At 44.9% G+C, this 18708-nt stretch overlaps 1 protein-coding gene across 1 annotated transcript in view; it reads left to right on the top strand.

The window, feature by feature from the left end:
• Window positions 1–18708, top strand: part of RIN3 (Ras and Rab interactor 3) — a 68449-nt gene that overhangs the window by 28633 nt on the left and 21108 nt on the right. Inside the window, 2 exon segments of the mRNA XM_035327110.1 lie at window positions 12585–12657; window positions 15527–15618. Coding sequence (XP_035183001.1) covers window positions 12585–12657; window positions 15527–15618 — 165 coding nt within the window.

Consider the following 18708-nt stretch of genomic DNA (forward strand, 5'->3'; position numbering starts at 1 on the left):
ATAGACAGAGGAGGCAGGTGCTGGACCTGTCAAGGTGGCGACCCTGAGCTACAAACACTGTTTTCCCTTGAAGTCTGTATGAGCACATTTCCCCTTGCATTTCCCCTTGCATTTGTGAGCTTTCTGTTCCCAGTGTGGCTTCAGTGCCACCTTCATCCATCCCTTGCCGCACTCCAAGTGACTCATTATTTTCTGTTATTTCTCCCTTCTCACCATAATGGCTAAGCTGCTTCATCTCTTTGAACTGGTTTTATGGCTGCTGCTGTATTTCCCGCTGATCTCAGCAGGACTCAGCTTCGCCATCCTGCAGGGTTGTTCACAGGGACAGTCGCCCACCCACTCCTGCAGGAAAAGCCTGCAGTGGAACCTAAAATCTCCACAGGGCTATTTGGGCATCAGCAGAAGGTTTGTATTCTGCGGTGTCCATGTCCATGTCCATGGCATTGCCTTTCTCAGAGCCTTCTCGCTTGCTGGCAGTCAGTGACTTGTCCTCAAAACATTCTCTTCCCCCAGGGGAACTTCCCACTGAGGTGGGGGTGACACAGTGAGCAAATGACTTGGCCTGAAGCAGTTTGTCACTCATTAAAGTGCTGATGTGGCAAAACACCTTATTTGGCCTTTCTTAATTTTAGATTCAGCTGAGGAAATGCAGGCTGGATCCAATGCAAAACGCTTGAGGCTGGCAGCTGTGATTTAGAAAACTGGAGTAAAATGAGTCAAGTAAAACACACAGCACTGCTTTACCTGCACAGTTAGCTATCGTCTTTGACCAAAGGAAATCTGTTTTCTGTGAAAGTTCATGAGAAGCTGACCAGTTTATGCAACCACCACCTGCTGAGTCCTGCCCGTCAAGACAGTGACGAGTCACACGAAGTCTAGAGGCAGCAGGATGGCAGGCCCTGCTGGGGTGCCAAAACAGCAACGCAGGCAAGCAAAGGTGTTAGTGTGCCCACAATATTTTAGGAAGTGTGAAATCAATCAGAAAAAAGGAGAAAATTTAGGGGCTAAGCTTTCAAAATCTGCATTCTTGCCTTAACAGACACAATTAGATGCAGTCCATAAGGCCATGAAAACCAGCCTAACCCTCAACAGACAGCTCTGTCCATCACTGCAAAGCTACTTCAGCCACTTCCACATTTCCATTCCTCCTTGCCAAGCACAGATGGGAAACTTTTTGATAATTAGACCAAAGCCATTTGCACAGGATAAAAAGGGCATATACAGTTGTTCTGACTGGCCTGTATAGGTAAGAGATGGTAATTAAGCAATAGTAATAAGGCAGCAGTATGTTTACAAAGGGTCATTAGAGTAACGTGGGGATGGACTTCGCACATCTCTGCAGGCTTAGCTCTAAGCAAAGCTGCTGGAAGCCCAGTGAGCACACCTGGCACGACGGCAGAGCTTAGACACAAGGGATGCAAACTCCTCCTGTGTCCCTGTGTGGGTCAGCAGGTCCACGTGCATGAGGGCACTCACCAAGTGATGCTGGGCAAGGCAAGGAGGAGGCAAACTGACGAGCAACAACTTGGCAGATGCTCTTCATTGGGCCAGACCCCTTCTGATGCTGGTAACAGACTTGCCTATTGCTCTTCGCTGGTGTCCTGGCCGCTGTGGCCAGACAAGGCCTGCTATGGCAGATTTCCCTATTTTATTTTGTTAACATTTCTTTTAATACATGTTACTGAGGCTGGATTAGCAGCTTTAGAGACCAAAGTCCTCATTGCTTACATGGCATAGGATGGATGGTCAGCAGTGTCTTCTCACACAGTCTCCGGTAAAGTACTGCTCAGATGAGGTCATGGGAAAAAATGGGAGGACGTCTCAGTCACTGCAGCTTACTCACAGTTTAGCTTCTTCTTGAGCGTAGAAAGTTGTGTATGTGATCTTTGTGATATCAATATATCTGTGGAAATGTTGGCAGCTTTCGCAACAGCCTCATCAGTTTTGCAAGTCTTTTTGTTAACACCCTGTCTGCTGGAATCAGGAAGCAGAGTGAAGATACGAAGAATTATTTTTTTCTTTTTTTTCTTCAGAAAGCAAGCAAGCTTGTAATCCTCACAACTGCGGAATAAAACTAAAAGATGTAACCATAAAATTTTCTGTAGACTCAGAAAACAGAGTATATAGGAAAATAACCTATTAAAAAAATCCCATTTTAAAAATTCCTTTTAATTGCACTTATTTTTGATCCCTTCTCATTTGGCATGAAGATGGAAAAGACGGAAATCTCTGGTACTGACTGAGGTCAGAATCTCCAGATCTTTCACTTGTTAGGTAAAGCAAATGAACTAAAGTATGTGCTTATATTCCTGACGCTGACTTCTAAGATGAAGCCATTTCTTTGGGTAGCACCTTCAGATTTTCACTGGAAGTAGAGACGTAGGTTTTCCAGACATGGCTGGACGAAGCCTTGAGCAACTTGGTCTGACCTCCTGGCTGACCCTGCTTTGAGCAGAGGGTTGGGCCTGGGCTAGAGGCCTCCTGGGATCCCGGCCAGCCTGATGGTCCCATGAGAGGGAACTGAGCAGTGGCACTGAGTCAGTCCACAGGCGAGCTGAGGGCGGATGCATGTCTCAGAAGGAAGAGCAGCAAAAGCCGTTCCCACCCTCTAAGACCCATTTGCTGGGAGAAATAGCACTAAGATTTACAGGGGGTGGTGGAGCAGGGTGGGCGTGAAAAAGAATAAATAAATAAATAAATACTTCCTAGGTTAGTGTGTGTCCTGTGACAGCCACAACACATAACCTTCCTTTCTTTGGTAGATACCTTGTGTCTGGGGAAAGGAGAGAATGTGCTCTGCCTACTCAATCACTGCGCATTTCCAGTTGTATTAGCCCACATGATATTTCTCAATGTGCTTGAAAAGGCCCAGTGATGCCCTGCAGATGAAGTTTAATGCCCCTTGGCACATTGCAGGTTGAGGCAGACACCATCATGTGGCATTAATAGCACTGAAAGGCGTCTGGGCTGTTTTGTGCAGGTGCTAAAGGGACTTTTCAGTTGGAGCAGGCAAATCTAAGAAGTAAATCTTCATCCTGTCCTCTTTGCAAGTCGAGCCTCTGGAGACAACCTCTGGCTCATCGCAGAGCAGGCAGAAAGGTCCACCAGACAGCACATGCAGCAGTTACTTCTGTTCCCATTAGTTCTTCTTCAAAGGGTCACTTTAGCCAAAGCGGCCAGCCTCCTTGAATGGAAACCCTGCAGCTTTCAATGCCAGAAAGAAGAATTCTTCATACTGTAAACTTGGGCATGAAAAGCATGGTAGGACTATTTATAGCCCTGATTTCCTCTGAATAGATGAGAGGCTAAACCTGACATTATGGACTGAAAAGATAAAGTTATTTATATTTTTGATGCCCCATGCTACTATTCAGTGATAAAGAAGACAAAGAGGGGACTGCCATGGCAACCACTTGACGAACCACCCTGCAGACTTGTCTACAGGCCAGAAAGGTCACTTAGCATCTCAAACTTCAGGTTTACTGTAGAATGTGATTTTAGTGTTTATATATAGAGAGAGAGAGAAATCAAAAACATTAGTATTCCCAGTAACTAGTAGCTAGGGTACTGAAGTCACAGCCTCAAGCAGATGGAAACAGGTGGGGGAACTGAACCTAGGAGAGGCAGGGGCCAGGTTTCAGGTGAGTTCAGGCTGTAACCCTGTGCCAACACCACTGTCACAAGAAGCGCTGTCACCGTCCCTCATCTGCCGGGTACCTGTGTCTGTGCCCTTGTGCCCCTCTGCCCCTGTGGTGCTCTGCCCCGTGAGGCTTGTGGCCATCAAGGAGCACAGGCGTGGGGGCAGGAGTGGGGCGGTGTGGGGGGCAATGCTTCATTAGCCAGCGGTGCTGCCATGTGCTGGGCTACGTGAAATAAACCTAGAGGGAAGAAGGAATCGATATCGGGGTGAAATCCCAAGGATGTCAGGGACATCGCACCCATTTCATAGACTGAAAGCTGGGGCACAGCTTGCTGAATGTGTCCACCACCAGCCCTGAGCAAGCCCAGCTCTGGGTTCAGTGCCGTATTTACAAGGCTGCAGAGAGGTCCTTTGCCTGCCAAGCACTCAGTGTTGTAACCCTGCCTTGCTCAGCACTGCTCAGACTTCTTCCTGTGCTTTCTGTGTACTCTTGACAGGCAACTCTGCTGCCATAGCGGGAAGGAAGCCAATTTTTCCAGCCTGCTTCAGAGGGATGTTTCCCTTTATTACTATTTGATGGAGTGTGTGATTGAGGCAAAGAAACTATTGTCAGCTCTGGACCTGACTAGCTGGAAAAAAAAAAGCAGAAATGTGTGGGAGAAAATAATAACAGAGTTATCAAAGCCCGTGGGAGAAAAGCTCCCTCATCTCTTCTCTCACCAAAAACGGCTGGTTCCCCCAGTTCCATCCCAATTAATGAAATCATATATTTCAGCAGCAGAACTTGTCCAAGACTTTTTTCCCAAAGATTAGTTGTTTAATGAATAAGAAAAGTTTGTGTATTTTTAGCAGTGGAAGCTGGAAAGGCTGAAGACTTAGTTCACCTTATGCTCCAGAATTTTAGCAGTTTAATTGCATTAAGGAGGCCTTGGGGCATGCAGGTTAGTATCCTATATTCACTATAGTAAATGAAATTACTCCTGTTCAGCGAGGTAGGCATCTTGCCATTAAGGAGAGTAGACTGTCGAGTGCTACCTTTTCAAGCAGTTCCTGTTGCTGCCGATGGTTTGTCTGCAGTACAGCTCTGAAGATGTAGAGCTACCCTACTTATCTTCAGATTGGCCTCGCTCAGACACAGATAACAATCTGCCTGCATCACCCAGTTCGCAACATGGGCTAATTTCCCCTGTTTATGTGTGTTTCTTGATAACAAGAAAAGTCTACCATCACTTACACAGCTCCTCAGGATGAAAAACCAAACGTCAAAATGAGTCTGCCCATGGTGCGATATCACCGGGCAGCTCGGCCCCATGCCTGACCCCCAGCTCAGGGCATGCAGTTTTGTCCTTGCCTTCTGCTGGATCTCACCTGCACCCACAGCCTAGACATCTTTCTCGAGGTTAGTCAGCCTGTCCATGGCAAGGACGAGCTCTCTGTTAACCCCATCATTATTAATCCTGAAAATTGATTCAGTTTCAAGGAGTTCCCACTCGGGAGACCACTATGAAGTAGGAGCCCAGAGTCTTGGTTTGGTAAGAACCATGACCGAGGCCTTGGGGGACATTGTAAAACGTGGTAGGTGGACACATTTTATAACCTGTTGTGCAAGTTCATAATTTCTCTTCTAAATGCAAGCATGCACAAGGAAAGCAGAAAGTCTCACCAAGACTCCCTTGCTTGAGCTGAGTTCCATGTCTCTTTGACACACTGCTGATTTTAAACATAAAACACTTGTGCAGCTGCTTTTTCAAGATGTAACACCGCCAGGTTTCTGTGTGGTTTGCAAGTTGTTTTGGAAACATTCTGGTTACTTATAGCGGTCGTGTTTCTTTTTTTAAAAAAAAAAAAAAATCTTATCCTGAAAAGTTACCTTCCCTCTCTCCATGCAACCATTTTAATTTTTAGCCCTTAAACTAATAGGATTGTAGGGAAAGAAGCTCTCAGTCTTGTTAGCTTTGTTAATCCTCACTTTTTTTGCCTTGTTTTGCACTCCCAAGAGGCATAATGCAAAATCTGCATATAATCAGAGCTAGAGAATATGCATGTTGTTCTAGAATAATATTGGTTTGCCCTACTCTGCTTAGTACCTTTAACATTAACTCAAAATTAGCTTACCTGTTTTAAAAGAGTAACTCTAAATCTGAACCCACAATACCAGTGCCCTTGTCTGAATAGCTAAACTGAAACAAATTATAAATATTTTTTGTCCTTGAACAGTGTTTGCTATATGAAAATGTTAAAGAGGAATTTAGGCTTGCAAATGCGGTAAATAAGAGGTGCTCAAAGTACTATGAGAGCAGTAAGGATCTGTTACTTTGACCTTTGAGTACGATCCTCAAAGTCAGTGAGAATACAATCTATCCTACTGAACAGCTTAATCAGAAGACCATCTTCAGGCAGGCTGGCAGTTAGGTGAAATCACTGTCCTTGGAAGCAGGCGTATCACTTTTTACATCTATTGCCTGCCCTGCTGCCTCTGACGTTTCAGAGTGAGCTAGTCCCTTTCTTCACTCACCTTTGTAAAGTGTGGTCTTTCACCCCCTTCCTGGAAGTCTCTCACACAGAATGTGGTTCTGGGTACCAGATGACTTCCCTTAAAAAAGTTTAGAAAACTTCCTTTTTCTATATGATTAACCTCAGCTCTACAGTATTTCATGATGCACCTCAGAGACAGAGAAATGTACTTTTCTCCAAAGTTAATGGGAAAAAATGGTGCTTGGTAAAATATGTACATTTCATAAGATACGTTTTTCCCAGAAGGGTCAATTCTTAATATTATCTATACAGCCTAGAAATCGCTGCTAGGAACTAAAGCCCCAGAATTACAAATAACAGCATCCTTTCTTGTTACACAGGCCCTTTGTATATCTGAAAGCTTCATTTACCTCACAAGGTTTTACCAAGGATATTCGCCATCTGAGAGCAAGTACCTATACTCAGTTTGGCTTCTCAGCCCCAAGCCCTGGCAATGTGAATCACCACGCTGGGCGGCCTAAGTCTTGTACCACCATTGTAACGTATAGGTGGATGCTGAGTTACCTGTGAAGATGTGACTTCTCCAGGAATGATCCCACAAAACTCAACTGCTTACAGCAGGGACCACTCCAGTGCAAGGTGTCACCCTACTCCCCTCGGTGCCCTTGGAATCCCCCTCAGTCCTCAGCATTTCAGAAAGGCCACATTTTCCCTCTAGTCCCTTCTGTATGAGAGCAAGAAAACAGACCCTGCAAAGCTACGTCTGAAACTCCAGGTATCCTCATGTTGCTGTCTGGTAGTGGGAAGGAGTCCTGGATTTTCCCAGCCTCTGGTTGAAGGAACACTGCAAACCAGGTATGGGATTTCCACAGACTTCAAGATGTTTATTTGAGTTCTGGAAAAGAACAGGCTGAGGATCTGACAAGGAAGACAAGAGCTTTGAATCTCAACAGCCATTAGCCAGATAGCTTGTGCTCTGCTCTTAAGTCCTGAAACGATGGGTAGTGCCCATGGGTCTGCCAGGACTGTTCACATGGATACTTGCAAGGAAAGCACTGAGGAGCTGTGACACTTCTCTTCTGGCAGGGTTAGCTGTGCTTGAAGTACCCTTGAGAGCTTGAAGTACCCTCTCAGTGCCTGCTGAAATACTATTCACAATAAGGAGGAAATAGAGCAGCGAAATGACTGTAACACATCCCTGCTCGAGCATCCTGCAGCAGAGGCAATGAGTCCAGGCAGCAGCAAGAATTTGTGCTGAACTAAAGGCATGGCGTTTTAGTGTGCACCAAGGTGCTGCCCATCTGCTTGGCTGAGCGTGGGTGAAGCAAAGCACAGTGGGGTGGCTGAGACCCCCGTGGCTGTGAGGACAGTCTTTTTTCTTAGCACAAGGTGCACAGGGAAACCATGCACTTTGCCAAGTGCCTCCTCCATTTCGCTCACCTCTGGTATGACAGGACTGCAAAGGCCTGCATTTTGCACCTTCTTTTTTTTTTTTTTTTTCTTTTCACTGCATATTCATAATTTCATTCTGCCTAATACAATTGCACCCTGTGAAGAACATAGTTTAAAGGCAGATTTATCTTACAGTCTAGACCCAAGCTCATTAACACTTTATCACTTTCATAATTCATTAGTTTCTATTTCCCATGAACTGCCAACAGCAGTGATTTTTTTCGTCATTGCCAAAAAGATTAAACTCCAGAGGAAACCATAAAATTGTAATCCTGTGAGAAAGCATGAGTTGGATGCACAACAGAAGACTGTCAGAAGTCCAAAATAGGGAAGTTTCTGGTTTCTGCTCTTTCTTGTTGAGTAAAAAATTATAATAATAAAGGAAAGAAACAACCATCAACTTGATGAAAGAGTCACTAGAAAAGACAAGAAAGACAAAATAGTCCTGGGTTGCCTAAGACAGCCTAGAACTGTGCAACAAAAAGGAAGCTACATCTTAGACATCAAATGGAAGAAGCAGAAACAGCTGATTACGGAAAAAAAAAAAAAAGACCTTGAGTAAAGAGAACAGATAAACACTGACAGTGTTTTACAGGAACACAGCACGGGTCATACAGTGCCATTGAAAAAGTCTTTGAAAGGTAATAGAAGAAGCAATGTCAGGGTCAGATATAGGAGCTTGCACACAGAGCTGTTGCAGACATGAAGACACCATGAACACTATAAGGACTTCTGCCAACATAATCTAAATTTCCCTCTCTCTAGCTAAAGCTCTTTCTCTTAATACCACCAGCACCCTAGTGCATGAAGAGGAGCCAGCAGGACTTTACATGTGCTCAGGGAACAGGAGCAATGATGTGAAGGGTTATGTCACTCCCTGACATTCCTCAGGAGAGCATGACAGGAATGACAGCCAGGCCTGTGCAACTGCTCCTGCCACCAGCTGTGTTCACACCTTCCCTTGGAGGCGCAGGAGCATCGGCATCTGGAAGCAGGGCAGTCGGTAACCTCTGCCTTGGAGCCATCCCTCGGCTGTGGCAAGTGAAGGGCTGAAGGCAGCAGAACTGTTTGCTGCCAAGGGTCAGTGCAAGCAATGTCATGGCAACTGAGGTATCGAGCAAGAGACATATCATGGAGAGAAATGCCCAGGAGAGGTCTGGTTAAAGGACTGTGGAGTTATCATCTTAAATCTTTAGAAGTGGAATCACTCCCATGACAGAAAATCTCATAGCTTGCCAGAATCTGGAAAGATACAAGCACATCTCCGGCACATCGAGGCTGGACCTCTGAGGATGGTTGTGTCCTCAGTAGTCCCATGTAAACACAACTGCTGTAGAATAAGAAATTCGTATCTTTGAATTCAGATGTCTCCAAAGGATTACACAAATATCAAAAACAGTGAATGGGACTAACAGCTCCATTAGAGAAGAAGAAGTTGAGGTAATTGGGTCCCATGAGCCTGTATAAGCAGCAAGAAGACGGAAATTGGGGTGGTTTGTCCATGTGACCAGAACAACAGGACTTGCAAATGCAAATCTGCAGGGAAAAATCAAAGAGGAGAGGAAGGCAGAATGCCCAGGGCCAATATGACTCAAAAACATCAGCATCCAGATAGAGAAATGATGCTGAGTTCAAAAGAGAGAAGGAAACTTGAGGACAGATTCCAGTCAGCGCCCAGAGATGACATTCTTCAGAGCATGTTGGTGAAGTGAAAGGGAAGATGAAATGATCATATTTATAGCAGTGTGTAATATGGCTGTGTCCTGCTCTCTTACCAATTAGTAACAGGGCAGAAAACAGAACACAGTCAACAGAACCACTAGCACGTTACTAAAGTTTCCATCACCCCTAAAAAATCACAATTAATTCTGGTATCTTCATTTCAGGCTGCTTAAAACTGACCATTGATCTCCACATTTCTGCTTTTGTTTCCTGAAAGCGACATCTTTTCTGTGGGCTTCTAAAAACTCAATATGCTGTGACAATGTCTGGCTTCCAGAACCCAGCCTATTTTTGCTTTTCTTTTTCATCACATTCTTGTCATCCTGATGCTATCTGGTGAGAGGTAGAGTTTTGGTTGCATTTCAGGTGCCCTGGGTGTAGTTCATGAGCCCAGGAAGGATGGATTTTGCCTCTGCAGTTTTCAGCAGGATTGCACCAACCTAGCAGAAAAGTGCCTGCTTGTAGCTTTAGCAAAAGTCATGAGTTCCTATGTGTGACAACACCGTGATCCCTCCCCGAGCAGCAGTGCTCATGTCAGTGAAACGTCCCCAGCTGATCCCAGCACATCCACAGGCAGAGAAGAGCACCTCACCTGCATGTCTCCTCCAAGCAGGGTGCCTTGAGGCATAATGGCACTGGGCAAGAGAGGCTATGTCCCCAGCAGTCAGCAGAGCCCTCTTAGCATTACAAACTTGCTATTTTCTGCATCTTTCCAAGAAGAAGAAAGACGCAGCAGGACGCACACTGCACATTTCCCCAGTGGTCTCCACAAGTGACTGACAACCGTTCCTACCAGAGGTGCTCCCATGCTGAACCATCGCCTGCCTCCCGGCAGCAAAGCCATCAAGAAGCAGCGCTTGCAGTGATGCTTGCTGGGGTCACACAGCAAGTGATTGTGGGGGAAAAAAAGCAAGTTAAGGAAAAAGTCTTGCTGTTTCTGTGTGTGCTGCAGCAGGGAGGCTGCCCCCACACCAGTCCTCACAATGCTGTGACCCTGGCACTGTTCAGAAGCAATTTGGGGCAGAGTACTGGTCCTGATGGTGCTGGTGTCCTGAGTAATGAGACACCTAAAGCAGCGTTTTTCTGTCCTTACCTGTTCCAGGCCACCCCCAAAATGTCCCATCAGCTCTGTGCGTCTCAGTACAATGGATTCTTTGGCACCTAGACTGCTTTAGCTGTATAATGCCTGGTGATTCGTGGTGTTTTATGCTATTTAATTATATGTGGGAGGAAGTGTAACTGTACGGTGACAAGACACTTCTACGTGGATACTCCTCTCCTGACACTGAGGTGCTTGGACTAATCCTTTGTTAAAATTCCAGCTCCCAAATGGCAGCTTCCTGGCACAGAAACAATCATTAGTCCAAATCTGAGCAATCTGCTTGCGTTTGTAAACACCTACAGGTGCAGCGTGCTCTCTTACATCCACCTGCAACTTGGGATGCCAAAGCGAACATGTGGTTCTTCACAGAAAAATGTCCTTAAAGCCGGCGTCTGCACAAAGGGCTGTGTTTAATTGCTGAGGATTTGAGGGAGTTCAGAGACTCTTGGGTTTTGCCTAACTCTCCAAAACAGCACTGTTTTTGTTGTTGTTGTTTGTCTTTATTTCAGTTTCCTGTGTCAGAGTTGCAAAGCAGATGGATTTCAAACTATTGGAATTGCTCGTGGTAGATGTGTAATAAAATTCCCTGACAGAAACATGATTCTTATTAAGCAAAAAGAAAAAAAGAAAAAAAAGAAAAAAAACTTGCTGGATATTTTTTCCCCAGTTATGAAAGAAATGTAAGGAAAAGGGGTTGTTTTGCTCCAACTAAGTTTTAAAATCCATGTTGCAGTATGGTGTGAGTGTGCATGCTGAGGGTGATCTGTTTGTGCTGATCCAACACATGCTGATGGTAAGAGCAACTTCTGAGAACCGTGCAGTCTTTGCCACTTTAAAAAAATGCCGACATTGGTGTATTGAGCCCAAAATAGTAACCTGCAGGGCCTGGGCTAGGACGAAGGGAGAAGTAAAAGGAGGAAATGCCTTGTTTGGGGAATGAACTGTGAGGCTGAGCCGAAGGGACAAGGCTTGAGCATTTCCTTCCCATGGGAATCTCTTCTTGTGGGCCAAGGAGAGCCAGTGTCTCCCTACCCACCTGTGGATGGAGCCAGGGGAGCCAGGAGCTGCCCAAATACCTCCCCTCCTGCAGACACTGAAGGCCTTGCTTTGTAGGGGAAGCAATAACCAGGCAAAGAGCTGGAGAGGTTTCACAGGGCTGTGAATCATGGAGACCGAGGAAGCTGAATCACCACAGCTGAGCTCGATGCCGCTGGCTGAGCTGTGCGTGGTCCAGGACACAGAGCTGAGGGTGGTGCGGAGCGGCTGCCGGCACCAGTACGTTGGTCCGAGCTGGTGCTGCCTTCCGAGGGCTCTGGATCTCAGCAGGCAGCTTAGAGAAACCACCACAGATTTCCTTAAATCTGTAAGTTTCTGCTTGTGATTGTGTCCTGGGTACACACACGCACAGACAATTTGTAAAGCAGAAGCAAAGATGGACACTTCTCCCACAGATCCATTACTTTCTCCCTGCCTTGGGTTCTTGGTCAATGTGAAATTTTCTCCACCAGCCAGGGAATATTTTTCTAGTTTAGCAACCAAAATCTCTGTAATAGTGTGAGATTTGGGCTGTACAACGCCATAGCATGCTGTTATAAAGGAGGTCATCTTGACGAGCTCTGCGGCATGCTGTAGACTGCATTTTGCCACTTAAAGGGCAGCACTCTTGCTGTATAACACAAAGGGAGGGGAAAGGTGGGGGAGCTAGGAACAGGCTGTGCTCACACTGCCTGCGTGACCCAGGGCAGAGCCCACACACATCGAATGAAACAGTAATTTCCATTTCTGAACTTGAAAGCACTTTGTCCATCCATCCCAAAAGAGATTACAGGGTTGTAAGGACAGCCCCACATAGACTGCAGATCTGCAGTTCCTTGGAGATAGATGGACTTGTAATGAACCATTTGGCTGTGACCTGTTTTTCTTCTTCCCATTGTTTCCATTACTGTCACAACATTCTGACATCTTGAGCTAACTTTTCAGTAAACCAAGCTGAGATGTCTTTTCTCTAGTGTTTCCCTGAAGAGTCTCAGCGTGCTTGGCCATCTGAAGCCAATTCCTTATGCCTCTTCATATGATTCCATGCAAAGACTGGGCAATCACAGAATACAGGATGTGTGACTGAAACCCAGCCAGCTTTTTTACCGTACATCTTAAAGCAAAGAGTTGCTGACTATCTTTTTTGTTTTTCATCAGTCCTGTACCTGGAAGGATCTGTCCTTGTATTTGAGGATATCTTCAAACTGGTTGCCTTCTACTGCGTCAGTAGGTGAGTTGGATTCATTGCTTCCACAGAGGAGTCACTCCTCTCCTGGGGTGGCTGTCCTTTCTGGACTGCCTTTGCCCATAAGTCTTTCCCACATCGCAGCCACAACTGCCCCTGAGTTTGCTGGCAGCTTTGTCTGAGAAAGGTCTGTAGGGCTGCACCCACAAAAGACCAAGGCACAGCACAGGGGCTAGCAGGGCACAGGAGCATAAAGTTCCTGGATTAACTATCTCTTACTAAAAGCACCTTTAAGCATCTACACACACCTGGCAGCAACTTAGCAAGGCTGCTGACAGACTGTTGCCCACAAGAGACTCAGAGCACTTAGTCACTCTCAAGGAGAGCTGTCCTGAAAAAAAAATAAATCTGTTATTTAGCCAAAAAATAAAGTGATGAAGAGCAGACATTCCATGTTTGCACGGTGTAAAAATACCAAATGTAGTGGGCACAGAGATGGGGAAGACCTGTGAGGTCTTCTTCATTAGAGTGAGGTTTGCTCACCAGCTGTTGAATCCCGCTATGTAATTACACCTGCGTGCCTGCCGTCTCCTCTGATCCGTGTGATTGTGCCAAGTACATTGCAGCAACACCTACGCACCCTGCTTAGCCTGTCCCTGCTTTAGCAGGCCTGGTTTTGAGCTGGATGTAAACTTCTGGCCTCATTATATAGACTTAGATTACTCTTAAAGAGTTTATTTCCATTTAAGACAGGAGAGCAAACTCGGGATATGTTCACAGGGCAGTCGTGCTATGACTTGTTTAGCTCACATGGCTGGAGCAGTCTGTCTATGGTATGACACAGTGTGCTGCAGCTTACCCAGAAAGATACTGGCGCTGTTTTGGGGGCTGCTTCTGCTGCCAGCTGAGTTCAACACTGCTGGAGCAGGACTCCTACCCGCACCCAAGGGACTGCACTCTCTCAGCACCATCGATAAAAAGTCATTTAGCCATCTAGATATGCATAGACCCTATGGAATAGGCAAAAATTACCCTGAATGCCACATAAAAGACTTTTGTCCTACTGAAGGAGCATGCAGGAATACTGGGCATTTCCAGGCAATTGGCTTGTGGCAGGGAAAATTCTGCTCGCTTCTGCTTTCCTGCAGAAAGGATCATGGTTTGAGAATGAGCCCCAGAAAATAAAATTAAAAAAAAAAAAAAAAAAAAAAAAAAAAAAAAGCTTTTCTATTAGTTCCTGTTAGTTCCTGTTATATCTTGTTACTTCTGAATGTCAAATATACATTCAGATGGTTGAGGTGATTTCTTAGTTTGCTGTCAAAAGATAAGGTGAGTAGGGAGTCATTTTCCTGACAGAATCAGGTAATAAAAAGGCTGCTTAGGCACGGACCTGCTATTTCCTGGCAGCTCATAGAAGCAATCTGTGATAATGAGCAGAGAGGCCTGTTTTCAGGGCTGTAGTAAATAGTAATCTATAAATATCTGGAAACAGTTTATCAGGCCTCACAAGCTCTTTCCAAAAGAAAGTTTGGCCTGTTCTCCCATAATGGGTATATTACCTTACATCACAAAAATTACACCTGTAGATAACTGTGACTTTAGTGGCTTATCTGCAAGCTGCTTGCCCCATAAATAAAATCACTTTTTTTTTTTTTTTCTATTAATGTAAAGTCTTTGTGTTTCTTGACTTTAGACATATTTTTCTACACACACACACATACAAAAATGGGCACAAATGACTCAAGCATGTAACAATAACAAATAAAGGAGAAGGCCCGTGGGCACCCCCTTCCTTTTTTAAACCTGGTATCTGCCATGAAAACAGCTCCCGTGGTCAAACCTGTTAATGCCAAATAATGCGACAACAGAGGGTTCAGAAAAATGAAAAGGCGTACATCTCTCCACAGAGGGGTCCTCAGGCATGCAGTCCAGTTGTGGTTTTTTGTTTGTTTGTTTGTTTGCTGTGTGTGCTCATGTAGCAGAGACTACCTGCTCACATCACCAGCTTTTTCTAAAATAATTTCCTGAAGCTTGCAGAACATTTTTATGTGCTAAAGCTTTTTAAAGTGGAAATTGCCCCTGCCTCATTCCTTTTAGAGGCTATGATTGCCAGCTTTTCTATCCTTGCTAGAACAAGGATTGAGGTAGGAAGAGGTTTAGCACATTGTCACCGGGCAAGAGGCAAACCTAAGCAGTTGACTGCCAGCCCAAGAGCTCCATTAAATTATTTCAGACATAGGGTGTGCTTCAATGAAGCCCAGCTACCATCCTCTGAAAAATGCATCTTTTTTCAGGGAAAATACAGCATCTGTTAAGAAATCAAACAGTCACAAATCTGAGAGCAGAGAGCTCTGTGTGTTTTCACAGGAACACACCGCACCTCACCACTATCTGACCTTCACCCGGGGGTCTCTCCTGCTCAGAAGGGTCTTTCCTAACCCCACCGTTTCTCACTGTGTTCCTGTGCCTTACACTTACACTGACTGCTGAAAGAGGAAGAAAAAAAAAAAAAGGACTGCAAATCTCCTCCAGGCCAGAAATAATGTTTTTTCTAATGATACTTCATTTTCTAATTACCTTCACTTTTCATGGGAAGGTATTTTGAAACCTGCAGTCTCCCCTGATGTGACATTACTGCTGTTTTCAGAGGGGGAAGCCAAGGCACCATGATTAAACCAGTGGCAAGGCATGAAGCATCACCACAGGAGCCGGTGATCTCTTATGAAATCAGAGCAAGCCAGGTCGGCACAATATGCACGATTCCTTGCTGGCCTCAGGCAACTTTCAATACTTTTCAGAAAGGGGCTGAAATTGCAAGCCAATTCAATCACTAAACCAACAGTGAATTATGGAGTTCCTAGCAATTGTGGGGTTTATTCTTTCATTAGTTTTTCACTGTGTTTCTTTTTTACAGAGATTTGCTGCCCTTCACCCTGAAGCTACCACAAGCAATATTAGAAGCCAATAGCTTTCAAGATCTTGAAATTATCTCTAGTCTGGGGATAGGTAAGTCCCTCACAGCTCTCAGGGTTTCTCTGAGGCTTGTAAGAACCACAGTGCCTTCCACAGACATAATGCAACTGGTGAATAAATGAGCTATTGTCTCCAGAAGAGAAGAGGAAGCCTGAATGTAGGAGAGAAAATATTTGTTATCTTTAGGTTCATGGAAGCGCACTGAAAAAAAAGCCACACCACCCCTTTGGACTTAAACCTCCACTGAACTTCCATGCAGGGCATGGCACCTACATTTTCACTGTATAAGCTGGGGCAAAAATTTCAATAGCTGAAGCACAGCACAGCCTCTCAGGATAGCTTACACACATTCAAAGTAGTTGACATCAGAGGTATATGAAAAGAGGAAAACATCTTTGTAATTTCCCCTTCTGATATGTTGAAGCAATCCTGATGGAAATGTTATATTTTCGTATTTTGGTATGTCTGCTTCCTATTGCTGGATTTCCAGCTGGTAGAAAAGCATCCCAGTGTGTTCTCTTGCCTCACACCAATAAGATACATAAAAAATGTTATTTTTAGTGACAGCACCAAATGAGCAAGTTTTAGATTGCAAATATAGAATTACAGAGTTGGAAAATGCAGTTCTGTTACCTGAATGCACTCTCTTTCCTTCCTATATCTTTCCATTAAATGCACTCCACTTGAGATGACTGTTGCAGATAGCAAGTGCCTATCATGTTCCTTTGCTTTTCAGTTTCTATTCAGCTGTTGAAAACAGTGAAACAATGCTGGAAGCTGAAGAGTTTGCTCACTTAGAGATACTCAGAAGAACACCTTGGGGCTTTTGGTATCTATTTTTGGATCTTCTGCATTAGACCTCCCATTGGGAGGTCTAAACCAGATGGGCAAACCCCTCTGGTTTCAGTTCAACCAGCTTCATTGAATTTGACGAGCAGATTTGCCTCTTAACACTCTCAGCATCCTCTGTTTTGAATATGTTCCAATTCTTGAACATGGGAGTAAAACAGGCAACTTGAGATAACAAGTTGCAAACTTATTACAAAATTCATTATAACAAATGAAAACATTTGGATTAAAGCATAAGAAGTACATCATGATTCTTCAGCTTTCTCTCTAATCTGAACCGGCAGAGAAGGCTGTGATCCAGGGAAGTCTCCGGCAACTTATGAAAGGATTAACCAAAGCACAAGCACCAAGGCAGCGTTGGTTGTATTATCTCCTGTACAGTGGTGATCATAAAAGTAGGGATGTCTAGAGGTTTGTTTGCCATAGGACATTGCATGCTAGGGAAGCTTCTGACAACTGAGAAAAAATGCTATTGTGTAGAGATTTTCTGGGAAATTATGCTAGCTTCTTGGAGTGTCATGCTGTCTCAGTGAGGTCAAAGAGGATGAAGTAATGAGTGGTGGTGTTCACTGCTTCCTGGAACAAAATCTCACAGGTACAAACAATATGTGCTGCCCATTGCGGCACTCCCAAAGGAACCCCAGTGTTGTTTGAAATCCTAGTATGTTGATTCTTATTTATTTCAAAGTGATTTTTGTTGTTGTTGTTGTTGTTTTGTTTGTTTGTTTGTTTGTTTTGAGGGGGGAGAGGAGGGAAGGGGACAAGGGATGAAAATAAGAAGTCAATCTGCAAGTTGGATTTTCTGCAAGTTGGATTTTTACAACCAGGGCCTGGTTGTAAAATATATGTCAAGGCAGATATACTGCAGGGCCTGTAGTCCTGACCTCACTGGTACAAACGGTGTCTTAGTAGCAGAATTAGTGTGACTGCGGGGCACAGAGAACACTTATCTTCTTCACACAAGTGCCAAAACCTCAAAGAACTTCTTAATCATCCATCCCAGAATGTAGGGTGAGGGAAGAACCAGGACAGCAATGGGAGAAGACCAGACTGCCCCTTCCTGTTGCACAAGACTGTGTGGCTGGGCTGGGAAACAACATTTGTGAAGCAGCTGTGAAGCCCTTGGGAAGACCGCCACTGCTTCATCTGGTCCTTCACAGACTGAGTGCAGCACTGCATTTTTGTCACAGTGTTTTATCCTTGCCCACTCCTGAGAAACATAACCAACTTCCCTTTTGTAGATAGGTTTACTCACCATTTCCTCAGCCCATGAGATTCTGCATTATATTCTGACTTCCACTTCTCTGCATTTGCTGACACCCAAAGGATTTAGAGCAAGGGAAATCATGACCTAGACAGCCTCGGACATGAGGGGCTTGGTAACATGGTACCATATGTGCTGTTGCATCTGCACGTCTGCTCCTGATTTCTGTTGTCAAGAGTGCTGCTGTTCCTGGCAACACTTTAATTTTAAGCTTCTTTATTCTCCTCCCTGTCATGGTAGGGAATCAGAGAATACAGCTGTGCTAACCTCAGCCTCCCGAAGAAAACACGGTGACATGCTCATAAAGTCAAATTAGCCATGGATACTAGCCTAGGTTGCTAAATCAACAATTTCATCCTGATAGGAATGGAAGGGAAGAGATGGTACGTAACACTAACTTACTGCATCCTTAGACTACCAGATTCTTTATAAGAGATGCCGTTATCATCTCCATTTTTCAGCACAGGGAAACTGAGCCATGGGCATCCTGCTGCCTTCAGGGACAGAGTCAAAGCAAGTACAACATGCTATTAGGAGAGCACGAGGTACTGAAGGTGTCCAAGGGTCTGACTTTAAACATCAGGGCTTCAGAAGGTTTTTCAGAATTTGCCTTTTTTGAGCAAGGATGTGGTGGTGGACACAGAATAACTGGCTTGCTAGTGTAGTACAGAGAGATGGCTGCTGGGTTGCAGTGGGTAAACTGACCCAAATAAAATTAAAGGCCCTTCGCCACCCGAACATGACAGTCGTGCAGGAGCCTTTCTGCTCCATGTCTGACACTGCACATGACCTTCCACTGCTTTAGTGACTTGTGGCCACATTCTTCACTTGTGGGTGCCCTATCTCTCTCTCTGTAACGGCAGATGCAGTCGTCTAATTCACTCGTGCATGTAGCCTTCTCTGTAGGTATTCCGTATAAATGCCTGGTCAGAGGGAGCAGAGGCAGCTAGGAGCCAGCCACCTGCCCTGCCCTGCCTGCACGCCTGCTGGACGTGCCTGGGGGTGACATT

This window comes from Oxyura jamaicensis, chromosome 5 (assembly GCF_011077185.1).
Source record: "Oxyura jamaicensis isolate SHBP4307 breed ruddy duck chromosome 5, BPBGC_Ojam_1.0, whole genome shotgun sequence".
NCBI lineage: Eukaryota > Metazoa > Chordata > Aves > Anseriformes > Anatidae > Oxyura > Oxyura jamaicensis.